At 43.2% G+C, this 11,499-nt stretch overlaps 1 protein-coding gene across 1 annotated transcript; it reads left to right on the forward strand.

Moving 5' to 3' along the window:
• The first annotated feature begins 443 nt into the window (after positions 1–443).
• Positions 444–10,645, forward strand: TASL (TLR adaptor interacting with endolysosomal SLC15A4). Its single transcript, XM_054016493.1, has 2 exons — positions 444–646; positions 9,135–10,645. Exon 2 carries the CDS (start codon positions 9,136–9,138, stop codon positions 10,003–10,005), a length of 870 nt encoding a protein of 289 aa, XP_053872468.1. The 5' UTR covers positions 444–646; position 9,135; the 3' UTR covers positions 10,006–10,645.
• Positions 10,646–11,499: the final 854 nt, after the last annotated feature.

Below are 11,499 nucleotides of genomic sequence, written 5' to 3' on the forward strand. Positions count from 1 at the left end.
GTGTAGCAATCTGATAACCCCTTTTCAGCTACTCTTATTCAGCCTTTTGGGGTCAATTCAGATGTGCCAGTAGCATCTTGTACTGGCTCATTTGGCAGTAGACTAGATGTAATAGGGTCTTTATGAGACCGTGTGCCTACTAAGGAATGGATTCCTGTTTGGTCCTATAGTGACTTACCATCTCTGTAAAGATGGAAAATTACATAAATGGAGTGAAATTGGGGTAAGACAACTGAATTCTTGATTATCCAACTCTCTCAGATTGCTATATTTTTTCATTTCATTAACATCTCTTTACGGAACTGGCAGCATAGGCTGATGGGTACCCCACGTGTTATGTTGCACTATACTATTTTAACAACATTTAGTTTCACAACACAGTTTCATTTTGGCATAAAAAGAGGAAGAAAGAGTCTAATATGGTGTGGTTCTAAAAAGTCAGTTATAAAATGTCCAAATCTCCCAGGGACTTCCCTTTAATTCTTCTGAGTAATGGAGAGTGAGAAACAAAATACATGTCATCTTTGCAATGTAAAAAAAGCTACATACAAGTGAGCTTTTAAACTGTCTGGAAAAACTACAATTTTTTTCTGCATGGTCATTTGCTGTTTATCTTCTGTCTCAGGAAAGCAGCTAAGACTTGAAGGTAAGAACTAAAACATATTATACAGTGTACAATTCTCTGTAAATATTTTTCTTGCCTCTACATTTGGCTTGTTAGTGTCTGATTGGCAATCACATTGGTAAAATCCAGATAATCTTTGTCTGAGTGGCATGTGGGCAGTGTAGGTTTGCAAGGATTTTACATAGCCTCTGTGAATTTCCACATGTAATTTCTGGTTCCTTCAGAAATGGTAAGTATATTACAAACTCCAGTCTAGTGTATCTGCCTCCAGAACCATGAGTCACAATAGTTAGTCTTTGAGGTGCCTTAAGGATATGAAAACAGTCACTCAGATCCTGTGTGGGCTCTTGGAACATTACTACAGCTCTAGGCACTATCATAATGCAAGTAGTAAAATAATAATCTACATCATGTAATACTTTTAAAGCAAGTGTAATTGAATGTGCTGCTTTTATGCTGGTTATACCATTTTTCATTGATCTGTGTGTATGAGTTAGGAAGTTATCCAAGTGACAGCTTAGAGGTAGAGTACTGCATATGCAGATTGTTTCCCCCAAGTAAAAAATGGATATTGTATATCTGTGTCAAAAGGTTTAGAATTTTTCTGAGCAACCCAATTATGGTTAAAATAAATATTACCTTTAGGACCTTTAATCCTTGCATTTTCTAGACTCACAGCAAATTCAGGAGTGTATACACACACACACACACACACACACTCACTTTCTTGCTTACATTTAGTCCCCAGCAGATGTAACCCTTTCATTCCATGGTCAGGTTCATGCACTCTCCTCCTGTTCACTCTTCATAAAATGGCAATAGTTTCAATAGCCATGTACTGTAGCTCTCTCTGTCCCCCATGCCTAATAAGTGTAACACTTTCAGTGACAAGAGCACATGAATCCATTTCCCCTGCTCCAATTACTTCAGATGCAAAATATTAATGAATTGTCACAACATGGATATAACTTTAAAATGCACATACAAAATCCACAAAGTTAAGACTGACTAAACAAAGATTTAAATTTACTTATAAGAGAGACCTGTAGATGTGTAGAAACAAAATTTGTATCACTCTAAATTGTCTAGTACAGGGGTTCTCAAACTGTGGGTTGCCAGTGGGTTTTAATGGGGTTGCCAGTGCTGGTGCCAGACTTGCTGGGGTCCTGAGCTGGAGCTGATGCCTGAGCCCCACTGCCCAAAGCTAAAGCCAGGCACTATCTCCTGGAGTCGAAGTTGAAGCGGTGCTCAGGTTCGGTTTCAGCCCTGGGCAGCAGGGTTGAAACCTTTGGGCTTTGGTTTCACACTAGCCGAGTTAGTTATGGGTAGGTTGTGCCATGATTGCTCATTATGGAGGGTTTTTTTCCTCACCTTCCTCTGAAGCATCTGGTATTGACCACTGTCAGACAGGTTATTGGATTAGAGACAGCAACTGTCCAATCCAGAAGAGCAATTCCTATGTTCCTTTGTACCCCCTTTGTGCAGGCAAATGCATGTTTTGTATAATTTAGGCAGCTAGTTTGGAAGATTTGGCCCATGTAATTGTAATCTAGACAAGGAGAAGATTCAGAGGAATCATGGTCACAGTTGGCAAACACCCTCAAGAAAGTTATACACAAGGGAAGGAAATAACTCCTAGCTTTAGGTGGCAGTAGGCAAAGGAGATCTTGTCAGAGGCTAATGAAGAAAAATGTTTATTTGCTATTTGGAAAGGTTCTTAGCCATAATGGCAACCGAGCAGTATAATGAACTCCAAATAGAAGCACTTGAGGCACAGTCACTAAATATTTAACAGCTTGTGACGGGTTGGATCACAGGACCCCCCCTTGGGAGCTGCCACCTGATGTGCCAAGACTACTTTTGCCCCTGCTTTCCTGCCCTATCAGCTTAGAACTTCAGTGCCCTGCCTGGTTTGAGCCAGACTCGCTAGCTTGCTGCAAACCCAGACCCAGGTCTGAATCATGTCCCCTAACAGCTGTAGGCTTAACTGAAAGCAGCTTAAGAAGTGTTCCTGTCTTTAACACTCAGATGCCCAACTCCCAATGGAGAGTAACCCCAAATAAATCCATTTTACCCTGTATAAAGCTTATATAGAGTAAACTCAAATTGTTCACCCTCCATAACACTGATAGATATGCACAGCTATTTTCCCACCCAGGTATTAATACATACTCGGAGTTTAATAAAATCACTTTTTACTTATTAATTAATACAGACAGTAGGATTTAAGTGGTTCCAAGTAGTAACAGACAGAACAAAGTAAGTCACCAAGCAAAATAAAATAAAACACGCAAATCTATGTCTAATCAAACTGAATACAGATAATCTCACACTTTGAGGAAAAAATTTACTGAAGCATCTCTGACTGGACACCTTCCAGGCCCAGCCACAATTCTTTTCCCCGGTACAGCTCTTGTTCCTGCTCAGGTGGTAGCTAGGGTATTCTTCATGATGGCTCTCCCCTTTGTTCTGTTCCACTCATTTATATATCTTTTGCATAAGGCGGGAATCCTTTGTCCCTGTCTGGGTTCCCACCCTCTCCTTCTCAATGGAAAGAGAACAGGTTAAAGATGGATTCCAGTTCAGGTGACATGATCACATGTCACTGTAAGACCCTAAGGCCTTGGCTACACTTGCGGATTCACAGTGCTGCCTCGGCAGCTCTGTGAAGCGCGAGTGTATGCTGCAAGTACTCCATCTCTCCGAGGTGGATAGCTTGCAGCGCTGCAAGCGAGCGTGCAGCACTGCAGGTGCTGATTACACTGGCCCTTTACAGTGCTGCACTCGGGGGGAGGGTGTGTGTGTTTTTTCACACCCCTGAGCGCAGCAAGTGCAGCGCTGTGAATTGTCAGTGTAGCCAAAGCCTCAGCCTTCATTCCTCCCAGACTGACTCACAGGAAGACTTGCTTGCAAATAGAGCCATCCACAGTCAATTGTCCTGGTTGATGGGAACCATCAAGATTCCAAACCACCATTAATGGCCCACACTTTGCATAATTACAATAGGCCCTCAGAGTTATTTCATATTTCTAGTTTCAGATACAAGAGTGATATATTTATACAAATAGGATGACCACATTCAGTAGATTATAAGCTTTGTAATGATACCTTACAAGAGACCTTTTGCATGACACATATTCCAGTTACGTTATATTCACTTGTTAACATATGTCTATAAAATCATATAGAGTGCAACGTCACACAGCTTTGCTATAAGGCTTTTCAGATGCAGAGTCTTGCAAAATGCAATTTAGAGTATATGGCCCAGGGAACCTTTTCTGACCTGAAATAAAGACCAAATTGGACAAAAAGGTGTAGGGGACTGGAAACTTATTGGGGACCATGGAGAATTTGTACAAGACTGTTCCATTGTGTACATGTTGGGTGGTGGAAGGGGGCAAGTTACTCCTCATCAAATGAGCAGGAGCATGGCTTAAATTCTCAGAGTATTTCCCGGAGCTCCGGTCTTCTGTCCTGTGGGTTTGAAAATATTGATCAGAGCTTTGCTCTGGACAGGTCCAACTGAATTTAAGCCATGAGCAGGAGGTTCAATTTCTTAAATCTGGGGATGTCAGGTAACCCACCACAGGCATGGCCATCTTCATGGAAATCTTATGTTCTGCCCTCTTTCCTGGCTCTTCCTAGCCCCCTATGGATCCTGCCAGTGAGGCTCCACAGACACTGCACTGTCAGGGCTCCACTTCCAGCTATTACGTTCTACTCCCATCTTGAGGAGCAAGTGCCATAAGGCATAAAGTTAACACTGATGGTCACTATAACTTTTGTATAAACTCCCGATAGGGTGGGCCTTGGCTCTACATCCTCCCATCCCCCCACCAGGATCCAGACCTCATGGAAGGGCTTCTCTGAGTCCTAGGGGGTGGGAGAGGATTTCCTGAAAGGGATCCATAGGATTTTCATTCCCCCCCCCCATGAAGGGATAAGGGATTATTTGCACCTGTGATTCTAGGAAGCCTTGTGTATGTATAGGGATCACAAACAAAGCTGAACTCCAGATGCCAAACAGCACACCTGTAAGGTTATTTAGGACCTTACTTTGGGACCTTGCATGCCGAAATGTATTTGTGTCCATCCCTTTCTAAAAGCTCTATCCCATATATCCTTGTGCCCACTACTACTTTCCTTTCACTTTCTCTAGAAATCTTCCACCTCACTCAGGCTTTTTAAGGGACAAGCAGATTTTATTTCTCTATATTTATAGCTCCAGGCTCTTGCTTAGCCTAGGCCAGGCAGTCAGTTCAATTCTATGTAGCTTCTCTATCAACTATGCACTGGGCTCTTTGTACACACATTGCCATCATCCCCAAGCAATGGATCTGCCAGTCTGAGAAAGCCTATGATATTGCTGGGTTCTGGGCATTTGCACAGAGGCTCACTATAGTCACACTAACCTTAGCAGCATAGATCAAAGGTCGACTCTTCTCTCCACTGAAATGCATAAAATACCCAGTGTGACAAAGTTTTACCTCTATCTTGGTGGGTCCTGTGCTTATTGGCAGATTTTCTTGCCTCAGAGATTCACCATGTGGGTTGGGGGAACAGCCCAGAGACCTTCCCCTCTGGAAGAACCCACAGTCCAGGTCAATTGGGAGGTTTGAGGGGAACCCAGGCCCACCCTCTACTCCAGGTTCCAGCCCAGGGACCTGTGGACTGCAGCTGTCTATAGTGCCTCCTGTAACAGCTGCATGACAGCTACAACTCCCTGGGCTACTTCCCCATGGCCTCCTCCAAACACCTTCCTTATTCTCACCACAGGACCTTCCTCCTGGTGTCTGATAACACTTGTGCTCCTCAGTCCTCCAGCAGCACACCCTCTCGGCTCCTTGCACCTCTTACTCCCAGCTCCTCACACTACCACCACAAACTGAAGTGAGCCCCTTTTAAAACCCAGGTGCCCTGATTAGCCTGCCTTAATTGATTCTAGCAGCAGCTTCTTAATTGGCTCCAGGTGTCCTAATTAGCCTGCCTGCCTTAACTGGTTCTAGCAGGTTCCTGATTACTCTAGTACAGCCCCTTCTCTGGTCACTCAGTGAACAGAAAACAGTGACCAGTATATTTGCCCTCTACCAGACTCCTGTACCCCACTGGTCTGGATCTGTCACACTAGGTTAAGGCATATGCCAGGGATTTGGTTTTAAAAACCGAAAAGATAAAGGTAATAAAGAATTTATAACAGGCAGTGCTTCTTTTATTCCTCCCCAGTGCAAGCTATGCTAGTATTCCTTTAGAATTTAATCAATCACCATATTAAAAAATAACAACCAAGCAAGGGAAAAGTCCAGCAGCCCTGTCTCAGGGCAAAACATGTGAAGAGTAAAGACTGTGAGCTAGGCCATCTGCTCTCTCTGTCCCCCATGGAGTGAAACATCCATGTGAATTTTTCAAGGTAGGACAGGAGAAAAATGGACTGATCTAAAGGAGCATGAAATCCTCATTGCTCCAAATCTGTGGAATCCCTTATACACAATCTCTGTGCATTTGGGACTCTGTGGTGTGCATGTGTATTGGAGGCAGGAGAAAGTGGAACTGGGAATAACTGTTCTTCTCTTACCAAAGAAAAAGCACCTGCAGGAAATAATGCTGACCCTTTCCACATGCAAATCCCCTCTGTGTGGCCAGTTGCCAGTAGTGAGACCATGGCAACCTACCTCTAGCTGAACTGATGGGCAGAGGATGGAGGGGATAACATGAATGTATTGAGCTCCTGTGTAAATGTCCAGGCCCTCAGAATTGCCTCTCACCTCAGCACGATTTCGCTTGAAGATCTGGGAACATCTGCAGGCTGAAAGGGAAACAATCCTCTACAGAGCAAGAGGGTAAAGCCCACTCAGTCAACTAGATTTTTCCAAGTACTCTGTGGGTCTGAACTTGCTCAGTTTCATGACTTTTCTGAGTGTGATCTAATAAGAACTACAGAATTTGGCCAAAGAAATGAAACCAGCAGTTTCAATTCCCTGCTACATCACTTTGTGATAGAAGAATGGTACATCTGGCAGCTGGGAAAACAACGATGACACATGCTACATAAACTGGGCACAGACTGTGTACAATTATTAGAAATGGGATAGATCATGTAATATAGTTTTACTTGTTTCTCAATATTTACACCAAAAATAAGTATATGGGTCAGTATCACAATAATTCCACCTTTGCTCTGACCAAAGTTAAAGCCAACACACTACTCTTTCTTGTGAAAGACTATAGGAGAGAACTATTTTGGCATCTCCTCCTGCTATGAGGGAAGCAGAATTTAACTGGCATTCTGCAGTAGATTTTCATGGCTCTCTTAGTGTGACTAATAAATAAAGTAAACCAGCAGCAACTAATCCTAAGGGCAATTAAACCCCCGATAGGGTTTCTGTAGCTGTTTAAAAGAAAGGGATGCTAGAAACCAGTCATCTGAGGGGGCAAGGTATCCTCAGGGGAAAGAGATCTCCCCCTCTCTGGAACCCTCCATGGACACCAGTCCATGTCTCTTCCTGTGTTCTGCTAACCACAGTTTCTGCAGTCATAGGCTGTGGTAAACATGGAATTGCCACAGGAAGAGAGGACAGCCAGAACTCAGAGTCCCTAACATATGTATGTAGATATTAGCTCCACACAGATTACCCTTCTGAGAGGCCCTGGGTGAATTGCTTTCTCCTCCCTCCTAACTCAGAATGGGTTCTTGCTCTAATGGGCCTGTTCTCTCCTGCTGACAGCTCCTTTCTGCCCCAGTTTCAGAGGACAGTTCCATAGCTAGGACCAGGACTTTGTCCAATATGTATTGCAACATTTTGCAATGGCTGCTGTAATGCAAGGAATGGCTCTTGGAGGAGGTGAAAGCCCTATCACACCCACCAATAATGAGCGACAACCACAAAGTTGGCATGTAGTATCCTATGTGCCACATAATGATACCACCTTTCCTTTCACAGTTTGTATAAGCATTTTCCAGTTACTTGTGTGCACTCAGTTCTGGTGTTCTGAAACAGTCAGATAAACTGAAAAATATCTATAACATGTGTTCCTGCCTGCAGGGACAATAGCTGTGCCTATTACATTTTATAATTGGATTAAATGTTAAATGAGGAGTCCTACACTCTACTAAAATGAAGGCTTTAATTTCTCACTGATCACTTGGTAGTTTTGTACTATAAAAGTGATTTGAACATGTGAAATCTGCTTGGTAAAACTCAACTTCCTCTTTGCTATACCATGTGGGACTGGTTTAGGACCCCTTTCATACAGGATATTTTCCTGCCATTGGTTTAGAAAAACTGATGTATAATTATGTATAATTACACTGAAATTAAATGATCAGATTGCAGGGATGCTGAACTTTTGCTGATGCATAGCGATGCATGTGTCTCCCAGTTACACAGTACTATGCACTCTGACTGGTTTCTAAGTGTCTGATTTCAAAAATCATTGTATGGCTATTTTTCTGTAACTATACTGTATGGCCTAAATTCTCAAAACTATCTAATGATTTTGGGAGCCTTGATTTCTGGGTGTCTGACTTCAGATAGTGTGGCCCTGTTTCCAGAACTGCTGAACATCCAAAACTCCAACTGAAGTGAACAGGAGCTGTGGATTACTGAGAATGTCTGAAAACCAGACCCTAGCTCTCTCAATTTGGGAACTCAAAGTGACCATTCAGACTGGCTGATAATGGTTATCAGCCAGTCCAGTTACAGAAATTTGTATAATCACTATATGGTGGTGTTTTTTAAATTAAAAAAGAAACCACGAAAATAACAATTATTCAGCCTGAGAAGAAGGAAGAAGTTACACTCAGAACATGAAGCTGAGATCCACCTTTTCCAATGGTGGCATGTGAAGGCCTTCAAGTTTTGGAATAAATCCCATAGCTTGAATGTAAATGGAGAATGGAAAATAATCACCTTTTATGGCCACCCGCTGAAATCAATACACTTTCTGCAGAAACCACATAGATATAAACCACAAGCCATTGCACAAATTATATTGCATGTGGTAGTGTGCATAAAATTATTTTATGTGATTAGTCTAACATAGAGGTTCTCAAACTGGGGGTTGGGACCTCTCGGGGGTTGTGAGATTATCTCATGGGGGTCGTGAGCTACCAGCCTCCACCCCAAACCCTGCTTTGCATCAAGCATTGATAATGGTGTTAAATATATTTAAAAAGTGTTTTTAATTTATAAGGGGGGGGGGGTCACACTCAGAGGCTTGCTATTTGAAAGGGGTCACCAGTACAAAAGTTTGAGAACTAGACGCTCACTGCATTTACTCAAGCCATTTAAAAAAGTGAGAAACTCTCATGGTAATATCCTGATCTGAAGCTAATCTATATGCAAACAATAACAGATTTTCCAGGGGAACGTAATCAATACAAAAGTCTTTTTACAAACAAATGAACTATTTGCCTTTTCTTGTTGTTTTTCTGTTCCATCTTCCTGTTGGTTTATTCCTAATAATGATGATCTAATTTAATCTTTGATGTTTCATTTCCTCTTTTTTCAAGAATGTTGTCAGAAGGATATCTTTGTGGAATCCCCTATTTTTGTGACGACTTCTTGAGTTCCAAGCTCTACAGAAAACGAGCAGCAGAGGAGAAGGTGCATGAGATGAACTCCATGTGTGGCTTTACCTATTCCTCCATGGACGAAACACAGGGCAGAAGTCTCTTTCAGAGGTGCAGGTCTGTGAGCAAGTTCTTTTCTTCAGTCCATTCAAAAGGAAGCAAACACAACGGAAGACAGAAAGAGACTTTACTGCAGGTTATTCAGAGCACACAGTTTGAAAGGCAAACATCTCCAGTTGGGGATATGTCTGGAGGATCCACAAGTAGAGATACCTACCTGGTTCCTTCTTCCTGTAAAAGCATTTGCAAGAATTACAATGATTTACACATCGCTGGAGGCCATGTGATGCCTATCAGCTCAGTAACAACAGATTTTACCTGTGACAGTGGGATAGGCCCATTTTTGGAGTCATCAGAGATTCCTCCGCCTATGGAATCCATGAGGATGCCAACCAATGACCTCATTCGCAAGCCCGTCCAAGGGTACTCATCATGCTGGCGAGTGACCAGCATAATGCAACACCAGCAGCCACTCTCCAATTCAATACTGAATGACTACCTAGAGCAGAAAGTGGTGGAGTTGTACAAGCAGTATATCATGGACAGCATGGTCAACAGTGCATCCCCCACTCAGATCCTGGCCTCTGAGCTCATCATGACCAACGTAGACCAAATCAGCATGCAGATATCACGAGAGAGGAATATGGAGACCACCAAGGCCAAAGACATGGTCATTAACTGCCTGTTACGACTGGCCAGTGGAAAAGTATCTAGTGAAATAAGCACCCCTAGTCTGCATATTTCGCAATAAAGCAGCATCAGTATGTAAACTGGTGGCATTAAGGTGGTCTGTGGCTAGGAAGCTTACAGGTTTTGTAAATACAAATATTAAGTTCTCAGTTTAGTACTTTTCTGGTATTATTAAATTAAATACTGTTATAACTAATAGTATTGTTATTTGACCAATTTTTGTTGGCCAAAGAGAAAAGCTTTCAAGCTACACAGATCTGGTCCTGAAAAAGAGCTCTGTGTGGCTTGAAAGCGTGGTGCTTTCACCCACCCAAGTTGGTCCCATAAAAGATATTATCTCACCCGCCTTGTCTCACTAATATCCTGGGACCCACAAGGCTACAACAACACTGCAAACATTATTGTTATTTATAATTTGTACTGTCGTTGCACCCAGGAGCTCCAGTCTTGCTAAGCTCTCCCTCCTGCTTGGAATCTGCTGTTCTATCATTTGTAGGGCCCTACCAAATTCACGGTCCATTTTGGTCAATTTCATGGTTGTAGGATTTTAAAAATAGTAAAATTTCATTATTTTCAGCTATTTCATGCTGAATTTGGGGGGTGGGATAGCTCAGTGGTTTGAGCATTGAGCTACTAAACCCAGGCTTGTGAGTTCAATCCTTGAGGGGAACACCTAGGGATCTGGGGCAAAATTAGTACTTGGTCCTCCTAGTGAAGGCAGGGGGCTGGACTTGATGACCTTTTAAGGTCCCTTCCAGTTCTAGGAGATAGGATATCTCCATTAATTTATTTATTTAAATTTTATTTATAAAATTTCACGGTGTTTTAATTGTAGGGGTCCTGACCCAAAAAGGAGTTGTGGGGAGGTCGCAACGTTATTGTTGCGGGGGTTGCGATACTGCCACCCTTACTTCTGCACTGTTGCTGGTGGCGATGCAGCCTTCAGAGCTTGGCAGCTGGAGAGCAGCAGCTGCTGGCCAGGAGCCCAACTCTGAAGGCAGCGCCACCACCAGCAGCAATGTAGAAGTAAGGATGGCATGGTATGGTATTGCCAGCCTTACTTCTGTGCTGCTGCCTGCAGAGCTCGGCCCTCAGTCAGCAGCCACCACTCTCCGGCTGCCCAGCTCTGAAGGCAGCAGCACAGAAGTAAGGGTGGCATGGGATGGTGTGTTATTGCCACCCTTACTTCTGCGCTGCTGCTGGCTGGGTGCTGCCTTCAGAGCTGGGTGCTTGCCATCAGCCACCGCTCTCTGGACATCGAGCTCTGAAGGCAGTGGAGAAGTAAGGGTGGCAATACTGCAGTGCCCCTAAAATAACCTTGTAACCCCCCTGCAGCTCCCTTTTGGATCAGGACCCCCAATTTGAGAAACGCTGGCCTTCCCAGTGAAATCTGTATAGCATAGAGTAAAAGCACACAAAAGACCAGATTTCACGGCAGGAGACCAGGTTTCATGGTACGTGATGCATTTTTCATGGTCGTGAATTTGGCAGGGCCCTAATCATTTGTACAAGTGTGAACCCCAGCCTTCCTCCCAAACACAGCTGGCTGTGTCCA

This window comes from Malaclemys terrapin, chromosome 1 (genome assembly GCF_027887155.1).
Source record: "Malaclemys terrapin pileata isolate rMalTer1 chromosome 1, rMalTer1.hap1, whole genome shotgun sequence".
NCBI lineage: Eukaryota > Metazoa > Chordata > Testudines > Emydidae > Malaclemys > Malaclemys terrapin.